The 25,760-nt window shown below is 37.7% G+C and overlaps 1 protein-coding gene across 2 annotated transcripts in view; it reads left to right on the forward strand.

The window, feature by feature from the left end:
• The window catches only part of LOC122796436, a 2,401,740-nt gene that overhangs the window by 2,138,440 nt on the left and 237,540 nt on the right, over positions 1-25,760 (forward strand). For both annotated transcript variants that reach the window (XM_044064916.1, XM_044064908.1), the window contains exon 14: positions 17,803-17,929. In XM_044064916.1, coding sequence (XP_043920851.1) covers positions 17,803-17,929 — 127 coding nt within the window. The remainder of the gene's footprint in view (positions 1-17,802; positions 17,930-25,760) is intronic.

Here is a 25,760-nt window from a genome sequence, read left to right on the forward strand (position 1 = left end):
TCATACTTGGGGATCTCAGCCCTTCTAAACACTATACTCTGGTTCATGGGGCTCAAACTCCTAAGAAACAGGACAAAAAGGGTGACTCTGTTCCTAAGAAGTCTTGCAAAAGATCCCCTGAGCTCCCTTCTACTTATGTGTTAACATTTGCTTCTTCACTGGAGCCACCAGCCAAACGTTTGAAAGAGCTGGATCCAAAACCAAGAACTAAAAGATTCCCTCTGGTCCATAGTCAACATTTACTCTTGGAGCCTGTCTCATCTTGCTTGCCTTTTCTTCAACAGTCATCTAGATGACATTACAGACCATAGACTTTGGTCTCCTGCTTTCAATCCTTGATGTATTTATCCAAAGCAGATGTCGATAGTATGATAAGGAAGTTTCTTAGGACACACATTCAAATGGGAATTGTCTTGGCTGTAACCCCATTGGGTCCTGAGAGCCTTCTTAGATCCACACCTCCTTTAATATCTCCTCCAGTCCATCTTTTGGTTTTGGAGCCATGGAATCTGAAATCCTTGGAGGCATCTTTATCGGTCTGAAGATCGTTGTTTCTTCGACTGTGATAGTTTCTGAGTCATCTGGCACAGAGCATCTTGGAGCTGAAGCATCCACACCGGTTCTGAGGTTTTGGAGTTGACTCTGAAACTGTCAGAACTCTCTCTTCCCCTTGGAGCATCAGAGTTGGCTCATTTTGCTCCCTTCTTGAGTGCATTGCCTGAAGGACATTAAGAGCCAGTGATTTGACAGGGTCCTTTGTCAGATCCATCACTTTGTACTTTCCCCTAGGTGCTCTGCCTTTGAGGTAGTGGAGAGAGTTTTCTCTGCACCTAGAGATCAGACGACGCTATTTTCCTCAGATCAGACCTCTTCATCTCATTTTTTTGTGTCCTGAACCTCGTTCATCCCTTTCACAGGGACAGCCAGCCCAAACCAGCCTCCAGTCCACCCATCACAGTATCATTATCTCTTACAATATCTCCTGTGAATATTCCACCCAGGTGGTTACTTGGAAGAGAGTGTACAATAGGAGGCACTTAGACTTTCCACAAGAGTCTGTCATGGAAGTCAGTGATTTTGATGAGGGGGAAGGGTACCTCAGATCACCACCTGGAGATATATCCTTTGGTGACATTTTGGAACTAATTTAACAAAGAGGTGGGTGGTCTGCTGATCCCAAGAAGAATCAGTGTTTCTGGAGGCCTTCTTGTCTGGCCCATCTACCTCCTGGGCAATTCCATCCACAGATGAGAGACCAGACAAAATCCTTGCACCCCCAAAAGATCGCCATCACTGAATTAGAGTACCTCTTGATGCCATGGTTGTTGCGGCTGCCATGAGAAAGGAACTAGCAGAACAGAGTTCCTCTGTCCACCTCCCTAATACGGAGTCTTGGGTGCTGGGCAAGTTTGGAAAGCATGTCTATGCATCAGCAACCTTTGCTTTAAGGTTGCTGAATTATTAGGCACATTGCACCAGACTTCAAAGAGATTTGATCAAAGAGCTTGCCAGATCTCTTTTGGGGTCCATATCCTTTGAAGAAGGAAACACCATTTCCTCGCAGTTGGCTACCCTCCAATCTGTCAAATTTGGCCATGAGGTTAATCTCTCATGCTGCTGAAGGTACCTCAGGCGTGCGGGTTCAGGCATTTCCATTAGGAGACATGCCTGGATGCACTTGTGTGATTTTTTGTGGAACCATTTAAATCTTATTTTGTCAATGCACCCTTTCACGGAGCCTCATTATGTGGACCCGAGGTAAAAGACATGCACTCTGGGTGCAAACAAGAAGAGAAGACCCTGTCTTGCTGTGGGCGTATATTTTTCTACCCCTCAGAGGTCTTTTTCTAGGAACCAACGACGTGGCAAAAAGATGTGGTTAAAAAGTCCCAGGGTTCCTTTCAAGATCACATGGAGGTGGTCCCTCCAAAGCGGGGGGGGGGGGACACCAAGGGAAGATACTGTTCTCCTGGCAGAAGTAGTCAGTATAACCAATGATCCAGAGATTCCTTCTCCGACAGAACCTTTTAGTGCTCCTGAACAGAGGCTCAACTTTCCATTTCTGGAGGCTTCATCTATCCCTGCACCAGAGTGCCTGGCTAAACATCACAAAAGACTTATGGGTGCGGCGGATAATATTCGCAGGTTATATTATACCCTTTTCCCAATATCCTTCCAACAGTTCAAAAGAAAATCCATGATGATCTACCCAGTCAAGAGGCATACCTCTCAACCGTGACAAATTTCTCTGTTTTTACCGGTTTTGAGGTCCAAATAATGGGGTGCCGTGATTCCAGAGAGGCACACTTTAATTTCCATGTTTCCCAGTTTGTTTTTGACCTGATTTCATCATGTGCGCTTTGACATCAGCTCCGTGAACAGCCTGCCAGCATTGAGCTCCAGGGATGACCAGCTGCTCCAAGCAAGGGCTAGCAGTTCTTTTTCTACAAGTCCGGGAACATTCAAATCTATGGTTTGTACAAGCTGCAAGGGAGAATGTCTGTTAAGGCTGGTGTGCAGGGGAATGTGGTTCATTTTTGGTTTGTACAAGCTGCAAGGGGAGACATGTGGTTCATTTTATTTATTCAAAGTACGCTGGTCCAGGAACATTCATTGCAATCTAAAGCTGCAAGGGAGAACATCCGTTAAGGGGAATGTGGTTTGTATTTATTCATCTGATTCATTTTATTTTATTTATTCAAAGTACACTGGTCTGGGAACTTCATGCTGCATGGGAGAACATCCATTAAGGCTACTGTGCAGGGGAATTTATTTTATTTGTTCATGTGGTTCGTTTTATTTATTTAAAGTACACTGGTCCGAATCTATGGTTTGTTCAAGCTGCAAGGGGAATGTGGTTCATTCATATTTATTCATGTGATTCACAAGAATGTCCTTTAAGGCTGCTGTGCAGGGGAATGTGGTTCATTTTATTCAAAGTACAGTAAGCAAGCTACATAGGTGTGTGTGTAATGCGGCAGTTAAATGTACCTGGTGGCTAGAGTTACTTAGGCTCAAACCCTGTACCTTGGGTACAGGTAGCAAGAGTATGAATTCCCTACCCACCACCGCTTGTGAAAACTGTCCAGATTTTTACCTCATATTTTTGTTCTGTTCTGTTCATAAAATCTGTGATTTTCTGGATTTTTGTAATCAGTGAAAGATTGAATTCACTACATAATGACAGGCATTTGAATTTCAGACTTAATATTCTTCAGAAAATACATGGTAACGCAAACCTTTTATTCTAGCAATTTTCCAAGTTTACAAGATCAATATTTGAAATTTGTCCCTATTTTTGGGGCTGTATTACCCCATTATTGGCTTTGTCCAGTTTTTTTTGTGCTAAGAGGTTGAGAGCTATGGTGAGAACTGAATTCACTAAATGATAGCCATTTAAGTTTGTATTCCTATCTTTCAGGAGGCAGCTTGTTTGGTATAGTGGTGTGCTGCTCTGACTGTAGTGCACAGGGACAGGGTCCTGGGTTCAAGACTTGGCAATGAAAGGCATAGTGGTAACACATTTTATTCTAGCAACTTTCCAAGATTATGCAAGCAGTGTTTAAAATGTGCCCTTATTTTATGGTCTTTTGTCCCCACCAATAAATGTTGGCTTTTTCCAGATTCTTGTGCTGCAAGATTGAGAGATACAGTTGAGTGGATTTTACAAGGAGCTGAGAGCTTCAGGGGAAGAGACGTTGAGTGTTGCTTATGCTGAGTCTGCTTAGATTAATAGCATAACAGGTTGAATTCTTCCTTGTGATGCAGAATGCTGTTGTTCTACTCCCACAGTATGTTGATACATTGCTGATACTGTACTTTTAAAGGGGGTGGATGCTGCAGTCCTGAAAATGTCCTCTTTGGTGGTGATAACTAGTAACTATGAACCTGTTATCAGTTTGCCATCCATTCCCTATTGCAATATTACTAGTGTATAATTTTTTAATGTAGCATGGGCAATTTATTCCTCAAGGGCAACAGGCACTTTATTTGTAGATGAAACAATGAAATATAAAGTTGTTTGCTAGCATCAACCTCTTTATTAGTTGCAGATCTTTTTAATGTGGAATTATTTAGATGACTTTTACTTCTGCAGAGATTGTGCATATTTACTGATACTGGTAGATTTTAGAAGTTTGAGTAGACTTATGATGGAAATGTTCTGAATTTGGCAGTTTTATCATCATTGGTGCATGCATTTTGTTTCGTTGCTTAATGGAAAAATGTAAAACACCCTCTAACAACTGTAGTGTATTATACTAGGAATATAATTTAATACAATCAGGAAGGTGACTCAAAGAACACATGTAGGTTTCATGTGCAAGGGGCCTATGATTTGAAAGCAGCCCAAAGTTAATCATTCTCTGCCACTAGCCAGATGTATTTTCTTTGAATATGGGTTTCAATGCCGTTTCAGTGAATGTGAGGTTCAAGGGCATAGAAGTTTTAATGCTGTCTATTTTCATTGTGAGACTGCATTGCTTTGTTTAGCAGATGTCTATTAGTGTTTGTGCTGTAAAATGTAAAATAAACTTTTAAATGAAATCCAAATCATCATAGAAGTAAAGCAGTATGCACATTACAATGTTTATGGTAAGTGGGGTGAAATAGCCAAGTAATGAGACATTGGAATGGCTGTGGGGGCCCCATTCGACCATAACTTTGTGAGTGGGGGAAGGGTGACAAACTCAGACAGCCACCGGTGGCACAAACTGTAGCTACACCACTGATCATAAGGCCATGAAGAATGACTTTTGGGGGGGTCCTAACAAACTATAATATTCTTTTGCTAAGATTAGAATACTGCTTACCATAAAATGCACTACTTTTACCAAAAAACCCACATACTGCAAGTCACCGAAAACAAAATCCTAAGGTTCTTAATCTTCTCCCTCCCCAGTGAACATCATTGCTACACATTTAAAAGAAAATAGTTACCATTTACTACAGGGTCTGGGTCTCTGGGGCCATATTTTGGTGGTCTTTTCTTCAGTTTGCGTTTGAAAGTTGATATCCCACAATTCCATTGGAGTGGGTGGGGTTACATAATTATGTATGCAAATTTTATTTTAATCAGAGTACAGATTTGTACCTATTTGTCATGGGCTTTTTTCTAGATTTTTGATGTTTCCAGGTTGAGGTATGGTCAGAGGGAAGCAGCTTCTTCCCACAAATTTTCCAACAGAAAGAATTATTATAGTAAATGAAAAAATAATTGTTATTTGGACCCTAAGCAAAAACTTAAGACACCTTTTCAGCACCAATTTTCAAATATCCTTGACTTTTTAGCAACAGTTTTCAGTGAAGGTGCTAGTTCCTCAACTGTCAGAGTACAATTAGCTATTTCCAATTTTCATTTGGGAGTAAATAATTCTACTTTATCTTCTAAGCTTTGTAAAGCCTTTCTAAGGGGAACTGTTCTACTTAAACCTCTTTTAAAGGATCCTACCCCTCTTTGGGATATCAATATCATACTTCATCCCTTGACTCAATCCCCCTTTGAATCTTCGGAAAAATCTGATCTAAAAATTTTGACCTGGAAAACTGTTTCATTAGTTTTTGCTACATCTGCCAAACAAGTGTTGGAACTTCAAGCATTCTCCTCTAAACCCCCTTATTTAGTTTTCCATAAAGAAATAGTTTCTCTACAGACTAATATTTTTTTTAATCTAAAGTGGTTTCTGAATCCAGTATTAATCAGGTCATTTTAATCTTCCAGTGTTCTTTACAAATGTTTCTAAAAAAGGCAAGTATTTATTAAATTTGTTAGAACTGTAATTGTCTGTGTACATCTATCTTCACAGAACTAAAGATTGAAGAAAGTCCTAACAGTTTTGTTTCCTTTTCTGATTCAGAACTGGGCAAACACATTTAAAATTACTTTGGCCAAATGGTTAATTGATTGCATTACCTTTATCAAACAATGGGCTTACCCTTGCCAAAACCACCCAGAGCCCACTCCAGCAGGTATATGGCAACTTCATCAGCTTTTTTGTCCAGAACTTCCTTGGATGATACTTGTGCAGTTGCAACTTGGGCTAATCCTCATACATTTATTGCTCATTTCAAATTGGATCTAGCCTGTAGGGGAAGAACAGCATTTGGCTTGACAGTGCTCTGGAATTTCCTTCCTTAGTCCTCCCTGGATTTAGGTAGCTGGAAACTCTGTCCCAACAATTGAATGAATGAAAAAGGACAGCAGATTAAAAAGAGGATGTTCAAATTGCTGTAGAGAAAGATAGTGTGCCTAAATGTCTGGGTAAATTTCAGTAACTGGCTAGTAAGTGCACTGTGTGGATGTCAGGAAAAAAATACAGAGGACCTGAAGGAAAATCCGCTACAAAAGATGATCAAAAAACAAACCGGGAAAAGTACTGCAGCTGTTCAACAAAAAGCAGTGCAAGCTCCAGACAGGACTTCCACTAACTGAGAGAAAAGTATACGCAACTGCACACAGACCTGATTAAAATAAACACTGATGGAGTATGTGAACTCACAGTAAAAGGCTGGAAAAAAATGGAAGATGTTTTAAACCGGTATTCAGATAAGGTGACAAAACTCAGAGGTTGAATTGAAGAAAAAGCTGGCTGAATATGAGACTGCACAAGAAGAGTTATTTCAAAAATAATCAAATTACAGGACAGAACACACAGGAAAAACCTGAGATTTTGTGCTTTACCAGAGAAACCAGAAGGAACAGACTGTATTAATTTTTATGAAAGTACAAATAAGCAGATGGACTGGTATTTCACAACGGGAATTGTTAATTGAAAGGGCGCATTGTGTGTATGCTCCAAATCTGGCTGTGAGGAAGCAACCTAGACCGTTAATAGTAAAGATGCAATCTTACCAGCAGAGCGAGTTGATTCTGACAAAACTGTGGCAAAAGGGCAAAGTGCTAAAAGTGGGATATAGCAGTGTGTTTGGGGAGAATGACTACTCGTTGTACACCAAGCAGAAGAGGAGTAAATGGATTCCATTATTCAGGGAATGTCGAGAAGCATGCATTAGATTCAAACTGCTTTTCCCAGCTATCTTCAAAATATTTTCACAGGAAGGACAAAATCATTTATTAAGTGTATGCTAAGGAAGAAGTACAAAAGTTTGTCCAAGAAAAACTGAGGTGTGAAACAGAAGGGGATTCTGATGCTGCTTTTTTTGGTAAAAAAAGACCACAGAGAGACTGTGCCAGTGAAACCTTTTCCAATGTTTCAACGGAAATTGCTTGAGAGAATGAAAAAACGCGAGTCGACTAGGAGAATCAAGAGTATGTTGGAAATTAAGCAGATACAGGATTTGGGAGATGGAAATGAACAGTAAAGTAAGAAAATATGAAAAAATATTGGACTTTATTAAACTTGTAGGGGACTGGAAGGCATGTAACCTACTTCACATCATTAATGTTTGGAAAAATACTCAGGAGAAGGGAAGAGGAGAGAGAAAGTTAACTGTAAGTAGAATAATTTTTTAATGGTGCTGTTTTAATACTGCATGATTTTCTTTGCATGCAATAAACTAACATTGTCTTAGTTATTTGCAAGTGTAATGGAGATACTAATGTAAATAATTGCTCTTTCTTCTTCTTTCTTTCCCCTTGATCAGTTTTAAGAAATGCAGGCACTGCAATGTATTAAAAAAAGGGAGTGACTGGGTTAAGGCCATTAGCTTAATCTAAGTTGTAAGAGAAGGCAAGTAAATGAAAAATAATTTTGAGTATCAGAGGACTTTTTTCTAGTAAACCAAAGTATGCTTGGTGGTTTTCTGTCTAGTTCTCCTGTCTCCAGGAGACACAGTCTGATAAAGAAAAATGGCTTGGAGAAAATGTTTTCTGAAAGCATTCAAGTGTTTTCCCAGCTGAGAGGGCTGTAAAGATAAGACAAAACCAGACAGCACTTAGAAGCACAGGCTGCACCAGATGTCTTAACATGGATAACCTTTCTTTTAGGTTATTTCAAGTTTGTATATGTGGCTGTCAGTTTGGGATTTGTTCTATTAGTAGGATAAAACTGTAATATTTGAAGATGTATGTAGTTTTGTATGTTAAGTTAATAGGGTTAGGGGGTATTGGGGTTGTTTGTATTTTAGTTTGAGGGGTTTCAGTAAAACAAAATGTTTTGTAAGGTGTGACATAAGTTCAAATGTAGATGACAAGAAACAACTGTATAAAAGATTAACCTGCCAAACAATATATGCATGTAGCACTAAAGCTGGAGCTATACTTTTAACAGAATAGTTGTTATACGTAAAAGGTGGGAATAATAACTTTTAAAGAAAATGATGCTTTCTGTAAGTCTTCAAACATCAGTGGTCTCACAGATAAATACAAAAAAAAGAAAGAGTAGTGAACTATATTAAAGTATATTGCAAATAGATTTGCTACAGGAGACACACTTGGAAAGATTTGAACATGTGAATTTGATAAAGAAGGGTTTTCAGGATGGTTATTCAGTGGAAGTACCTGTGGCAAAGGAAGAGAGGAGTACTTATATTAATTGCAAGAGGAGCTCCAATAGAGATAGAAGAGGATAAAAAAAGATAATGGTAGATGTTCAGTACTTGGGGGCTACTGGAAAGGGATGAGGATTACACTGGGATGTATTTACATTCCACCGAAAACTGCTATAATGGAGCTTAAGAAAATTCTAGGAGAAAAAATCAGCTTTCAGCAAGGAATATTACTTATAGGTGGAAACTAGAATTGAATTTGCAACAGTGAAGATGTGTCTGTGGGTACCTAGAATGGGAAATATAACAAGAGGGGTAGATTCTTATTGGTTCATAGGCTAGTACTAGGCTAACTGCCCTTGTGGGCCATTTTAAGCCTAGCTAATTACCCTATATGAGAATCAAACCCTGCACCTTGTGACTCTAAGGTAAACACATCTTGAAGAAATTTATGAAAATATTTGGCATGAAAAATGTGAATTCAGTACTAGGACTTAGGAGTAAATTTACATATTCCCAAGGTACAAAAACTGAGCTAGGCTAGACAATTTACATTTCACAGGAACGTGCATTTAATTGAAGGTCTTGATATGCACCCAATAACTATTTCAGATCATGTGCCAATAATTAGAATCCAACACAGGGTAATGAAATAAAAATGAGACACTGGCTCTTTCCCACCTATCTGTTGAAAAGACAGGAATGTAAGGAATTGGTATTGGAAGATGTTCAGGAGCTATCAGAGAAGATAGAAATTTATTCTGAAAATATAGCTAGGGAGTGAGATATTAAAGTGAAGTTTAAAATAGGGTGGAAGTAAAAGAAAGGGAGATATGATTAAGAAATCAGAATTGTTTAAAGAGACTGACAAATGTTAAAGTATTGCAAAATAGTGGGGACTCCCTCAGAACAAGAAGAGGAACAACTGCAGAATGCTAAACAGAAAATAAGGGATTACGTTGATAATATGCATGAGTTTAGAAAGAATTGGTATTAGGCAACTGTTTTTGATAACTCTAGAGCACAAAAACTTTTAGCATGACTCTGGCAACAGAAAGTAGAAAAGGTTGTTACCACGTTTAGGGAACCTGTAACGAGGAAGATGAGATCCTGTAGAAGTATTAGAAATTTGGAAATTCCATGAAAGTTTATATAAAGCAGAGAAATATGGAAATCAAGAAAAGGTACAAATGGAAATGTTTATGGAAGAATTAAATATGAGAAGGTTAGAGGTACATGAAGTACAATTACTAACGGTTAGGATAGGAGGAGATGAGATAAAAATGGTGATGTACAACTAATCTACAGGAAAGTCCCCAGAAATATATGGTATTCCTGTGGAAGTCTGGAAACTAGGAAGGAAAAAAACTGATAAAGATCTGGATGGTTTTGTTTAACTGGATTTTAAGAGGAGGAGAAGTACCAATATCCTGGAAGAAAGCGGTGGTACTTGTAGTACATAAAGAAGGTAAAGATCCATTGGATCCAGCTTCATACAGGTCTATTTCAATACTAAACCACGATTATAAAGTGTTTGTCTATAATGAGTAAAAGAATGCCAAATGTGATGCCAAAATTGATAGATATTTATCAATGTGGTTTTGTGGCGAGGACGCAATATTTGACAACATTAACAGAACATTGATGATCCAGAAGGAAGCAGAATGCAAAAAAATACCATTGATGCACAGAAAGCATTTACCAGGTTAAGTTGTGACTTCATGAGTGGGCAGTTGAAGCATTTGCATTCCCTGATAAAATTATAAGGTCGATTAGGAGGCTGTATGAGGGATCGGAGGTGAAAATTGGAGATACGCTACTTTGAAGAATGTAGGAAGGAAGGTGTTGTGCTAAAAGGACTTCGTTCATGGCAATACCCATCGGGGTTTGAAGCAGGTACACCTTTTTTCCAATTTATTTGACAGGCATTGTTTAGAATAAATGGGGGGTAATGTCCAAACACTATAGCTCTACCATTGATAGTTCGGCAAGGGATATTTCAAACCTAGACCAGGAAATCAAGGTACACCCAGATTTCCTGAGGTACCAGTTTGAATACAAAAGGGTGTTTAGCTCTATTGAACAACAGATATTGAAAAACACTGACATTAAGCTTAAAAAAACTAGAGAGAGACATCAACGATTATAAGAATGGTGTTGCTTACCCTAAACCGCCGCCATCCCAGTCTAGGAATTTTACTGATCAGTCAGAAGAGGCTTCAACAAGTCAGGGGAGAGGAACTCAGGTTACAAACTTTAATCGGTATGTAACAGAACCTTTCTCCAACCAACAAAGTAATATTGTCCCCGTTGATGATGAAAGGGAAGGGAACTACTACAACTCTTCCCAGAGCCAAGGCAACAGGGCTCTAAGTGGTGTTTCAAAGAACGCATACGATCAGCCTTCTTTTTCCAACAGCGGCCAAAATCACCGACCCAAGTACAATACAAGGGCGAAAGGAGTCAAGTTGAACCAAACAACCATTAAACCTACTATCCTATTTAATAGAAAAGGTGATTTTAAAATTTACAACTTCTCTGACTACGACATTGACCCTAGGCTTTGTGATGTTTTCAGCAGGGGTTTAACTTTTGTACCAGATTATCACTTTAGACTTCCTGATACATTAATTGATAACACCCGCAAACTCAATTTGAACTTTGTTTGGTGAGAACTGTTAACAGCAGCCTGAGAGTGTCTAGTACATACAAACCCACCTGTTGTTGGGTGTATTTGAACACTTATGTGAGTTTCACCTCAAGACACCTGCAAAGAACCAACAAGACCAGTGTTGGTACATCTAACATGGATGCTGGTGAAAGGGAAATCCTGAATTTAACCAAAGGGTCTGCCTATCCATTTTTTAAAACCAGATAAGGGAGGTGGACTAGTAGGGAATTAAGTGACTACAAGTCAAGAATGCAATTGGTTTTGAAGAGTGGTATATATGCTGAATCCAGTGCCAGTGAGATGAATGGGGTTTACAAAAAAGGTTCATTGTTTCTTGAATGATTTATTAATTGAAGGTTTGATAGACATGGACGCATTTAACTACTTGTCTACACCTAGCCCTAAAATACCAACATTATTTGGGTTGCCGAAATTGTACAATGACCAACAAAATCCACCCATGAGAGCTTTAGTCAACTCCCGGGACTCTATCACATACGCAATTGCGAAGTGCATTGACTCTATCTTAAAGAAGTATGTTGAAAAAGAAGAACAAGTTTGCATGGACTCATGGGCATTTTTAACTTCCATTAACGCCATTAAATATGATGAATCTTTAATGTTTTAGACAGTAGATGTAGTTGACCTATATTTCTCTATACCCCATGAGGACGGTATTGAGGGGGTAGTTGAGAGACTTAGTGCATGGGGCTAATAGCAGAGAGATTAGGTTATTTCAGGAGATTATGGAAGTTATTCTAACAATTTTGTAATGTTTGACATGATTTGCAAGCAACAAATTGGTGTGGCTCTGGGTTCACCATGTGGGGGGAGCTATGCTAACTTGGTACTGGTTAGCTGGGAACATAAGAATATCCTTTTGGATAATGAGTGGACTGACCGAATAAAGATGTACACAAGATTTTTGGATGACATCTTTATACTGTTTAAAGGTACCGTATCCGAAGCCCAGAGTTTTGTACAACACCTTAATAGCAGTACCAGCTTCTTCAAGTTCACCCACACATACCATGAGAATACCATTACGTACTTGGACATTGAGTTAAAAAAGAACATCGAAGAACAGCGTTATGTTGCTAGGATCTACCGTAAACCCACATATTCTAACTCTATGCTTCACTACATGAGTTGTCACCCTATACACTAGAAAAGATCTGTGTTTAAAGGACAACTTGTCCATGCAGCAAGGATGGTGACTGATGATGTGACCTTCCTTGAAGAATGTGATGCACTTAGTTATGTTTCTAAAGAGAGGTTATCCAGACACATTGGTTTTTGAACTAGTAAATGAAGTTGTAAATAAAGTAGTAGCCTACTAAACACCGAAAGTGTGATGAGACCTTGAGACACAGGTGGACAGTAGTTACTTCTTTGATAATCACGTCACCACAGTAGTCAGGAAATCCTTCTACGTGACTCGTCTTATCACAAAGGGGTTCTCCTCCAGAAAAAGAGAGGTCATCATTCCTGTTTACTCATCCCTCATCAGACCCGTTATAGAGTGCAAAGCCCCATTTGGCATGTAACTCTCAAGACATCTCCAACAACTAGAAAAGGCCACAGAAATACCTCACTAGGAGGATTACCGGCCTCAAACAGATGCCATACGCAGACAGTCTCAAAAACTCCCATTTCTACTCGGTCGCATATCGCCTACTCAGAGGCGACCTCTGCTTAACATACAAGGCCATGTCTAACCCAGATCTGATGAACATGCTACACTTAAAGAAATCCCAGTCTCGCCAAGCCACACGCTCCACGGACCTGAACCTTGTCACTGCAATAAACCAAACATGCTGGGGGGATAGATTCCTGTCCCAGACACTTCCCATGCTCTGGAACAGGCTACCCATTCATGTCAAGCAGAGCTCCTCTTTAAGAGAAATCTTGACAATTGGATGGAAAACAGGAAATTCACCCTGGGGATCGCTGCTCGACAGGGACACAGGAAAATAATTTTCTTGGGTGGCGAAAACCAGGGAACCTCGTTTGGCTAGGCTTATAGTCTTAGGGTCGATAGCGTAGTACATACCTATATACCTATGAACCTATGAAACATCCCGAGTATCCATTAAGTTTCTGTTTACCTAGTCTAGTTACACTCTGTGACTTATGGTCTATTAAACCCCATTTCACTGAGCAGGTTCTTAGTGAAAAATTTTCTAACAAAGTTTTGTGACCTTGGAGTGCGCTATATAACTCAAACTTATGTAACTGACTTGTTGTCCATGTTCAGTTTCTGTGAGAGTCTGCTTGATTAGCCAAACTTGTTGAAAAGTGGATTGGTTAAAAATATTTTGATTGGACATACTATAATGGTCCATTATATTGAGTTGAATCTCATTAATTTAATCGCATTGAAGCATTGGAGATGTACTGAATCAAAAAGTGGTAACTGAGGCTGTAGTCTGTGTGTGAAACAAGTGATTGACATTGCTGTCAGTTTTCAAAGTTAACAGCCCTGCTTTGGGTTTTTCTGTATGAAACGTATCTGGATGGCGTTTGTATTATCCTTGCAGAAAACTGTAATGTGTTTGACCTTAAGAAAACCTTTATGAAAATGGGAAAAAAAATCGCTAAGAGAATGCAAGTTAGACACTGTGTTTATACAGATTAGTGCTACTGAAAGTCAAACTGTCATGCAGAAAAAGCTTTCATTGCTTGTGTGCGGGTGAAAGATTTTACATACAAGTAAAAACATCATTACTACAAACTTGTCAGATTTTTGGATGACACACAATGTTGAAATTAGTCACATCAATGTGATACATGTTTAGTACATTTTCTAAGCTTTGACGAACTGCATTTGAATTCATTAAGATTAGTGTGTGAAAACTTCAGCTAAAGTTTACTTCAGGTATGGAGAAACCTGTTGCTAAAAGCAAATACCATTTGCTTTTTTCATGCTAGCTCTAGTTCATACAAATGTGTGGATCCCCTGGATCACATAGAAATGGGTGATCATGAAGGTGATATTCTGAATGTACTAGAAAAACTTGAACTGATATGGTAATTAAAGCTGAACTCTTTCAGAAAGCCTGGACTAAGTTACTACTGTTCCCTTAAAAGTGTACTGGAATGTAGAAAATTACCACACTGTTTACAGGACTAATTTTATTTTATTTTTCCACTGTCCTTATTTAAATATTGATTTTAGTGTTTGATATGGAATGTTCACTACCTTTATAAGGACACTATTTTTTACTGTCCCACACTGGCCAGCACGAAGTTGATGGACTTTTCCTGGTTTAACTTGCTCATTAAATATACATATAAGGTTGTATTCTTGTTTTAATTTTTGGTTCTCTGTTTTTAATATGCATATTGGTTAGTTTTAGTATTTTTTTTTCTAGCTGTATATTAGGATTTTTTACACAGACCTGAAGAAGTCTAGAGGGACGAAAGTGATTTTTGTTAACAATAATTTATGGAAACAGATTTTGTGCTGGACATTGTATTTTTTTCTGAATGCCAAAATATACATTCTTTTTATTCCCAAATAGTCTAATGCTTAAATATTTCCAACCATGTATTATGATGTCTTTGATAAATTCTCAGTCTTTGTTTAATAATCTGTTTAGTAAGAAGTACCACATCATTATTAATTTTATCTAAAGTGCATAAGATCTAAATTATTAGGACATTTAGTAAGTAGGGCAGTACGAACTCGAATGTCACACTGATAAGGATGAGGATAGTGATTTGAATTTGTTAACATGTATGCCATTACACTTTGTTTTACATGTAAATAAAATACTTCCATACCTCATAAACAGGTATATTAGTCAGAAAGTTTGGGAATGAAACTATCATTCTTTTTTTTGTTTGTTTTGTTTGGATCACTTGTCTGTCTGCTTAATAAAGGATTTTCAACTGGAAACGGATCATCTACCCTGCTTGGATTACTTTTGAATACCTAATGTTTGTGTCTTTCGGCTTTTCCCGGTTAGGGGTCGCCACAGCGGAACTCCGGTCCGCTAATGATTGGCAGTTGATTTTTACATACCGGCTTGCCAGGCCTGATGCACAACCTTCAACGAAGGTACACCCATTCACGCATGTCTCCACGCAGAAGACACTCTAGCTGAGAATCGAACCGGACAGCATCTTACTGTGAGGCGACGAAGCTACCGCAGCACCTAATAGAGTTAATAATTCTGTATAATAATAATATTTCAAAATAAGTTTTATTTTTTTATGTAGGACTTTTTTAAGTTTGCAACTTCTACCATTTTCTGATTTTTTTGCTTTTTAATATATAGTGATTAACTAGACATACAGGAATTGAAAAACTTTCGTACAGATAAGTTTCACGCACTGTTTTGTTTTGGACCCACTGTACCTGTATAGAGGGTTGTTTGAGACTCAAGGGATACCCCAGAGATTACTTTGTTTCATGTTTTAAATATGCATGTTGCCTTTGACGCAAGTAAGCTCCTGGTGTTGTGATCCATTGTAGTAGGCTGCTTTACACAGTATATGCATGTAATTCTGGTTTTAATCGAGCACAGCTAAGGCATCCACACTTCCGTAATTCGTTGTATTCTTGTCATGTTCAGTGTTTTTATAGAGGACGATGGCTTTACCTACATCATGTTTCACCAGGAAAGTGTAATTTCAACAAAAACAGTGTACAGATTATTTATCACGAAGAAGTTCTACAGTTCTGACTTTTCCACGTTCTTACTGCATTTCTTTGCATTGTGCCAAGCATATTGTTGAAAATTGTCCTTTTTTTTTTTTTTTTTTACAGTACACCTAGAAGGTGAGCAGATTAATTAATAGTATGTGGAGCATTCAACCTGTTATATGTGTTCAGCCCAAACGAGTTAACATTAACTCAAATTTTGCTTTACTATTCCACTGTTTCCAGCTGTGTAGGAATGCAGTGGCTGTGATTCCTCCAAGTACAGTGTTCTAGAGCTGTGTTTTTAGAAGGTTTAGAATACCTCATTAGTTTACCTTGTTTTGGCAAACAGCATCATTCTGCTTATAACTTTGTACATGGTAGAGGTGAGAACTAAATAATGCAGTTTCTCATATGGCCACTGGTGTACCCTAGCTTACGCAACGTAGTCTGTGATGTAAAAATTGATATCAAAGGGGCAGCATTTTACCTGGCGTATGGGCACTAAATTCCTCTGCTGCAAGCACATTATTTAAAATTAATGGGGTGCAGTTAAGTCAGTAGATATATGCTGTGTCCTGACCTTGGCTGAATTAAAAGTATTTGATTTAACATCAGCTATAATTCCCCATCAAGAGTCCTGTGCTTACCACATATGCTGTAACCAAAAACTTGTCCAGGATTTGGTCAGGCAATAATGTACTGAAAATGCCCGGTGTTGTTATAATGAGCTGACCTGTAATTGTTGTGGTGCAAGACTGTTGGGGAGAGGGGGTGCACATTGTAAATTCCTAGCTGTACTTGGGATTGTTACCTTCACCATTAAATTGCATTTGGTCTAACCAGCCATCTTGTGTATGTTTTCTTTACCCCCTTAAAGTGCTACCAATGTCATTCAAATTTTTAGCATTTGTTGTGCAGAATGTTGTTTACTTTAAATTTAGAGTATGTATTTTTCTAACTCTTTCCGAAAAAATAGCAATAGTTGCTCTGGTCTTTAAGCAGTTCAGCTACTCATTATTCTATCTGGATTCTCAAAGGTGACCCACCTGCAAAGTAAAATGCAAATTTAATAGTTTTGTACCACTGTCAAACAGAGTAAAATATACCCCAAATTAGAATAGTTAAATACAAAATGGTCTTCAGAATCCAGGGAACAGCTTAATTATGGAGTTAAGTCACTAGAATCTTTAAAACAATCAGTAGAGCAAATACATTTTACATTCATTTGCCTCTCACTTGTTGAGAAAAAAGTAAGATCTAAACAAAACCATTTCACCTTCAAAATTTGTCTGAATTTGTTGTCTGTAAATGTAGAAGTTCATTTAGAGGCCTACAACTTGACCATGAGGGAGTGAAAATGTTATTCATAATGCAAGCAGGATAGGCATGATGAAGAAATAGACATAAATTGAAGTCATCCACTTAATGAGATGGGCAAAATGGTAACCCTAACAGTGAGTTGTAATAGCATGGTTTGAACAGCACACATTACTTTATAATCTCTCTCTCCTAATATTTAGTTGTAATCCATCCCTAGGCAAGTGCTTGTCATCAGACTATGAATAGTGAAAAGGATGCCATCACACAGAGAGAAACATAGCGCTAACAAGCCAGTACCGCCTTGAGCTTGGACAAGTTAATAGTTATGCGCATGGTAGTGTGTATGTGCCATGACTGAACAGCACTGCATATATTCTTGTATAATTATGGATTATTTCTTTATCATGCATGGGATTACTGCAATGATATAAATCAGTTACGCAGTTATAAAGAAGACACCTTTGAATGACTTGGTTGATACTTTTCAGCTGGAATAAATCTGTCTGTATAGAAATTACCTGATTAGACAATGATTTCCTAAAATGTCTGCTACTTTTAATATGAATCTGTATAAACATTACAGAAACATGTTATTGTTTATGTTCAAGTGGAATGTCTGTGGGTGTTTGCAGGAGTGAATGTATGCATGGACATGTGTGAGTTTTTGTATATATGTACTTCAGTTTGTTGAACTGCATTACATTTTACTTTGTAGGTGGGTCGCATTTGAGAATCCAGATTTTACTGGAGCCCAGTACGTTCTTCTAAAAGGACTGTACAGCCACTTTGAGGACTGGGGAGCAAGAAATTCCAAAATTTCCTCTGTTCAACCATTTGTGGTGGTAAGCAAATAATTTGTTTTGATATTTTCATGTTTTACTAGTTGATCCTGAAACAACTATGACAGAATAAAAAGGAATGTTGTCAAGAGTCCTGCAGACTTGTTGTATCTGTCCTCCCAACTCTGGGCAAACTTGTAGAAAAATATTCTGCATCCCCATTTTCTCATTACATCTAGCAGTGCCACCGTTTGTCCTCCAAACAACATGGACTCTGGCTGGATGAAGTACTGTAACAGCACTTTTATCCCTAACTGATGACATCCTGCTAGTGTCTGATGGTGCACTCCTTCAATGGTGTATTTATAGACCCAGCAATGGCATTTTTACCTTATTGACCTCTGTGTTCTCCTTAACAAGCTAAATGAAATTGGTTTTGAGTCCAGGCAGCACACTGATTCAAAAATGTCCTCGGTGACAAAAACTTAAAATTTGAAATAGGTTCTTTCTAGTCAGAATTTGCACCTGTTATCAAAGGTTTAAAACGATGATCCTTTTCTTCCCCCTCCTCTTCTCCATATTCATTAACAAACTTCCTTGTGACTTCCCCATCTCTCACTTATCCTCTGTGCAAATAACATGGTGATCAACCAGTCAAGTCACTGTCACACCAACATTCAGTACCATTTCCAGTCCCAGTTAGATAAGCTGCACCAATTGCTCATAAACTATTTCTTAGACTCTCCAAGACCAAAATATGCCTTTTGGACCTCCAAAGAAAATTCACCAAACACGTGACTCTTCAACTGTCTTTGACTTGCTTAACCATGGCATGCCATGCCTTAGAAACAACCTATACTTTCAAATACCTAGGATTATGGACTAATCAGTCTCTGAATTTGTATTTCCACATTGCGTGAGAGCAAAAATAAGCTCCCTCATACTTTTCTTGGCTAAAAATCTCCCTTTTCCTGTCTCAACCAACAATATCTGCCTCTAAGAAAAACACCAACACACTCCAGGCAATCTGCAACAGCCTCTGCCAGTTTCATTACACACACAGTCTTTTGTGAGCATCACTGCATCATACTAGAAAAAGCCAAATGGCTACCCATAAGACAAATATCTAACCTCTGCAAACTACTCCAGACATTTACTCCCCTTGCAAATGAACTTCATTAAAAAAAAAAAAAAAAAACCTCCCTCAAACAACCTGAGACATTACTCACAAGCCACACTGACTCTTATTAACTTTAGAACCAAACTCCATAGCGTTGCACATGCATAATTCTCTCAGCCCCCACTTTTTGGCCGGCTCTTTCCATCATCCTAAAGGAAATAAGCACTTGTTCCCAATTCAGAATGCATCTCAAAAAACACCTCTAGGTTTCACTGTAGGACATATCACCTAACACACTGTACCTCTCTCCTTTCCTCGTCTCTGCTCTATTTACCACATTACTGAAGGTTAACTCCCTTTAGAAACTAATCCAAGTATTATACATTGCACTCTGCAGTTTTTGTATGCAACTAATCTGAATTGCTTTTATTGCTCGTGTTTCTACATTTTCGTTAGTGAAATGATTTGTAATTCACATGGGCTGAGACTGAAATTGGTTAATATTGTTTAGTGCACAAAAAAAAAGATTGGTCAGTGCACCTTTCCAGTAAACAAATCTAAGTAAAGTAAAATCTGAAATATCACTCTGCAAAGCCCATATGCTTGTGTGTGTGAGTTGCAAGCATGATTTTATTCCCAAATCATTTAGTCTGAAGCTGCAGCTGTTAAAAAAACGCTGATAACACACATCATCTAAAGAATGTTCTCAGAGAGTGAAATGTGGGAAATAGAATAAAAAGTGTTTAATGTACCCAGGGATATGATGCTACACAAACCCCAAGGGCGGTTACCCCAAAGGGTTTGCTAAGTGAATATTAACTGTTCATAACTCATTTTACTTGCACTTATTATTTTTTTTATTTTTATAATGCTTCATTAATATTTCTCTTTCTGATGTAACGTTTTGTCAGACATATGTACATGTGTGAATGAATACATATAGTCGCATCGATACACAGATTATTGGAATGCATTTCCTGCTTTATTGTCTTTTTTCTAGCACTTTTTTAGCAATTCATATTTGTAAAAGAAAAAGGAGACTGTTAGAAATGCTGTTTGCTGATGGATGCAGTTTTTTGGCAATGTTGTACTGTACTTGCTGACCGAATACACAGTAGTAAGTGCCTCCCAACACCCAGCACCAGGTTGACGTCAAACAGTAGTCATGAATAAACATGGTCATGTGTTTCTCGGCCGCATGAATATTCATTTGAACAAGGCATGTTTGTTGCTTATATATATATATATATATATATATATATATATATATATATATATATATATAGATAGATAGATATAGATATACACACACACATACATGCCTTTTTTTTCTTACTAACTTGGCAACTTTTTGTAAAATGGACAGAAACCAGGTATTTTAAAACTTCCAATCATAAAAGCTTTAAAACAAGTTAAAAATTATTTTACTAAAGAGAGCAAATGCAAATGTAACCACAATTGCAAACAAATATTACTTTTTCCCTTTGCTTTTGCAAGGGGGCAAGACCCCCTGCAACCCCTTGGGGGCTTGGGCCCCCCTACACACCCTGCTACTTCAACATACCAACTCTGAGATCGCACTACATTGAGGAAGAGGGTAAACAAAGACACAATGAATATTTCTGATGTCACAAACATTGTCATACTCTATACCCCTTTCTTGAGAAACACTCAAAAGTCACGTGTTAATCAGCAATCAGTGTATGCATGATGTCAGTAACAAATTTGCAGTGCATGCCAGTCATGTATCATTTGCACAACACATCACAAGCATTTGGTTTGTCAGTCTCTCTGGCCATGCCCATTCCTGAGAGAAACGGCCAGTGAGCCAGTACAGTACAACAAAGCCGTTATTTTTTTTCTCATTTTCTTACTAAAATGGTTTACCTTTGTACCTTAGGGGAGTTCCAGAGCTGTGTACCCTGTAGTGTTAGAGCAGTAGACATTGCAAAATTGCTGAAGAAAAAAGTGTATCTTTTCTTTTTGTTGTTTTTGTCAGTGAAACTTTTCAAAAGTATTGATTTTGTAAACTTCAGAAAAATGGAGAGAGAGGCACACTTACTTTTTTAAGAAATTTTTTATTAGTTTAACATATTTACAATATATATGTAGAAAGGAGGAAGTTCAGCATCACATATTGTTGTACAATAATAGGAATACATTGAATCATTGAGAGAAGCACATTTAAAATGCATTTGTCGTATGACAGTTGATTTGTAGGCAATTTTCATAAAAGTAAAAAATCAGAGTCCCATTTATTATAAGAAAGTATAGGAGATGCAAAATAGAAAGCTGCATTACACACTAATGTGTCACAGAAGATATTCCAAAAGAAAGTAATTGGTTGGGTACAAAGCTTTCATGTAATTAAAGCAATATATTTAACAGTTTAAAATCCTGTGAATAAAATATTGTAACTGAAAAAGTGAAATTTATTTAATAATCACACTCAAAAGTTGTTCAGCAGAAACTTATCATACCTCTCAGCTGTACAGATTTTTACAGAATGTCCAGATTTTTGCCTCGTGTGTTTGGTCCATTTTTCATAAAATTGTGGTTTTCTGGCAAGTTAGTGGCAAATCATTAATGATTGAAGTTAGAAAATAATGACAGACATTTCAGTTGCGGACTTCATACCCTTCAGAAATTTTATGCTAATGCAAAACCTGTTATTCTATCAACTTTCTAAGTTTTTAAGAGCAATATTTAAAACTTGTTCCTCTTTTTGGGCTTTTGTCCCACGTTTATTTATGGCTTTGTCTATATAGATTCATAGGTAGGTACTAGGCTGTCAGCCCTAGGGGCCTATACAAGCCCAGCCAAAATGGTACCCTAGCTTTTGTCACCCAAGAAAATTATTTTCCTGTGCCACTGTCGAGCAAACCCAGTGATGATGCCTAGGATGTTTTTCTGGGAGTAGCAGCAAACGCTGTTAACATACTTCTTGCTCCAGGGGTTTGAGAGGTATGGTTCCTTGGTTTGACCTGCTAGATCTCATCATGTGAATCAGTATTGCAATTTATTTTTCATAGATAAGTACACACACACACACACTCACTGAAATGGCTATTTCTGTCTGCTCAGGTTTTTGATTAACTGCCACCATCAAAAAGGGGACCTTTAAGAGCATGTACTTTGTGTGTAGCTATATAAAATGGTTACAGGACACAGCTTCTGGCATGTTTCTGCTCCAGGGTTTAGAGATTCTTAAAATGATACCTAGGATGTTTTTTTCTGGGAGTAGCAGCAAACACTGTTAACATACATGTTATCAGACCTAGCTGAATATGTATTATGATTCCTATGCATAACATTATCCATTTTAAGAAGAAAATTGCAAATGACTAATCTCAATGTACCAAAGTGCAAAGCATAGATCCTGAATTGCCACATGACTACATGTTGACAGTTTCGGACAAATGAAAATATTTCTTATGTCTGTTTTTGTCAATAAAGTAAAAAAAAAAATATGCCAGCAAGGTAAGCTAAAGAACAGGATGCATACATTAGTATAAAATGGAAGATTAAAATGTCTGTATATGAAATAGTCGCAAGTAAGCATGTTCTTTTCTTTCATCAAAACTGAGACTTTGCATGCTATAGAAATCACTCCCAAAACTTCAATATGGGAGCACAGGAGAGAGAAAAAAACTTCAGGTAAATGGTGTACCATACCAATGTAACTTAAACTAGTTAAAGTTACTGTTTTAAAGGTCTTTTTCAGTGCAGTCATTACATTAATATACTTGTTAAGACCACTTGGGAAATTAATCTTAAGCGGGCATGTCAGCTGTATTTTGTATAGTCTAGTTTCTTACCTTAATAAGCCAATCAGATATCTGGAATAACTGTGCCAGTTATGTACACTAATCTTTTAATTTTAGGATATCTTAAGCTGTGTCCATATAGAAGGTTTTTTTTAATTTTTTTTTTTTGAAATTGTAAAAATGTGTTCATGTATTCTTTTAAGATAATAGAGGCATATCCAGTGTAAAAAAAAAAAAAAGTGGCATATGTTGCATACCTTGCAGTATAAACCCTTTTCTTTTAAGAACAGCTGAAATACTCCGGAGTTTCATAAATTTTTGCCTAGTCGGTAGAAGGAAGAAGACATCTTAGAGCAATGGAAGCATGAAATGTTTCTTATGGATATTGAAAGTTATGAAAGAATTATGGGAGATAATTCTAACAAATCACCCAATCAGAAGGCTATTAACAAAGTTGGACTTTTCAAGTCATCTCATTTTTTTTCGTAAGACTCTTTCCAAGGTTCTCTGATACCCCTGCAGCAATGTTTCCAAGTAGGTCAATTTCCCATCTGTCAGAATCGGAGGAACCAGTTATTTTCAGCAGAGTACAGCTCTGTACTGTAGGGGAGAAGTGCCAGTGTTAAAAACATCAGCAGCATATGAAGAATGAAGTATTGTTGTACAGCATAGGAAGAGTGTAGTACAGTTCAGTATGCAGAACCTGCCAGTTATAGAAGCATCCTTTTCTCCTCCTGTATGTTTAGAATTTTTAGTCAGTCTTCCCATGTTTTATCAAATGTGTTAATGAAGGTTTGCTAAAAGGGGGGTTATGCCAACAGAACAGACCTGTGTAGTCCTTTACTTTTACAGATCTGAAGAAGTTTACTAGAAAATTGCACTTTGCTGATTGTCTATCAGTGAGTCAAACAGTGCTTCTTCTACTAACATTTTACAAAAAAGTTGCTTTAATCTTTCTTTACCTAGCACCATCAATGTTTTTGAAAGATTAGGAAGGCACCTGCAAATAGCAAATGCTGCAGTTTAGGCAGTGATGAAACTGTAGCCATTTGTAGTCTAAAGGGAAACATTAATTTATGAATTATAAAGGTGGACTAAAGGCAGTGGCCTGGTCCATATAATACAAGTGATTATGTACAGAACATATTTGAACATTTTAGAAGTAGTACTTACTGTGCTGAAGTTAAGAATTCCTTAGTAGGTGATGCCTACTGTGGCACTGATTCATTTTTATAAGCTTTCTTGGAAGAAATTATTTGAAAACTGAAAGAAATGTGTTTGCTTTTTAGCTATGTCTGAACTATGTTTCGCTTTGTTGTTTTGGTGTACCAAAATGCACAGGAATGTAGCCGATCCTCCCTTTCGACCTGTTCTGGCAGTAGGCAGATCAAAGAGCCACTTGCTGTTATGACAGAAAGTTACATGAAATTAACTGTAAAGTTTATTGTCTTTTGTTTTGGATTCTAGCAATCTGCTTTCAAGCTTTAACATGCACAACTTTTTGCTACTGTTAATTTAATGTTGACAGATGTTAAAAATAGATATACTGTTATTCCACATGACAGTGGCCTAGTTTGGGTAGGAGATTGTCATGCGATTTGTTTTTTGGGTCCCCCTGGACTTCATTGTTACCAACTTGGCCCCAGTACCCAATGTCTGTGCCAGGTCTAATAGCTACTCTCCAACCCCCTGGAATTACTCCATATTTGCTGAGGCTGGTTGTGGATACTTAGGGTGTCCTTGGGGCATGGTTTGTCTGTGCTTCCATCCTTGGGAATTTTGGTTTTTGACCTATTCACTTCATTTCCCTGCCCCTCACGTTTATTGATTACAGCCAAGGGCAACATCATCTTTGGATCATGCCTCCCCTAGGGAGCTTATCAACGAGCACCCTGTCACCTGGGATGGGCACACCCATCCCATCCTTACCACTCAGTCACTCAAGCTGCTAATCGAACCTGGGTTGACCAGGCTGTAGTCATGGCTTTATCCCTGTACACCATCGTATTCTGAGTTGGGTTTTTTTTTGGAAAGAAAGCAGTTAATATTTTTTTCATTTCCAAAGCTGGATTTTCAATGTGCTGCAACTGGGGGACATCTATCAGCCTTAGTTATGTAAACTTGTCTTTGTACAGTGGGAGAAGATGCAGGTTTACATTGACAATTCAAACATGTTAAATGTGCTTTTTTTTTTTTTTTTTTTAACAGATATATTGGTATGTCTTTAGACTCCCAGGTACTACTACAACATTTCTACAATAGATTTATTTTTGTTTTTTTTGAAACACTACACAAGTATTGTTTTTCTTAAGATAAGCTAAAATATCACTCTTAGGGAAGCATATAATGCTAGTTCTATTCTTATTGCCATTCACGTACGAGGCAACCTGTAATTATTATCTTAATTTTAGTAATATGCACCCCTTTATATTAGCACCCATTTGTATTAAAAGCATTTTCAAGTGTCAGATGATACCTAGTAGAGGATGATAGTGCATTGTTAAATTAGTACATCTAACTGAAAAATTTACAGTCAGGGAATACCCCTCCCATTTATTAGATGAACTAAGTGGTGAAATTAAAACTGAATGGGTCGATGTTTGTTAACTTCTGCTGTATGAGGAACATTTGCATTATTGACAGAAAGAGGTTCACAAAATGCTGACTTTTATCAACAGAAATGTTGCGCTTCTTTTACTTAATAGCTTAGATTCTGCTACAGTTAAGTGCATACTTTCTGTTACAGTAGAAGTCGATTATCTGAGCTAATTGGCACCTAGGGTAGTTCGGATAATCAAACATACATTGAATGGTATAAAAAAAACTTCTAAAGTTTTTTTTTTTTTTTTGCGTGCAGGGAATACATCCAGTGGACAATAAATTATATTTTTCACACACGAGCAGGCTACAAGCTCAAAAAGCACACGGAAGTGAATATGTGTAATGTTTGCATATTCAGACTTGATTTTTGCTACCTGAAAACTTTGGAAGGTTGTGTTTGGATAAC

This window comes from Protopterus annectens, chromosome 1.part0, assembly GCF_019279795.1.
Source record: "Protopterus annectens isolate FY-2018-M chromosome 1.part0, PAN1.0, whole genome shotgun sequence".
NCBI classification, from domain to species: domain Eukaryota; kingdom Metazoa; phylum Chordata; order Ceratodontiformes; family Protopteridae; genus Protopterus; species Protopterus annectens.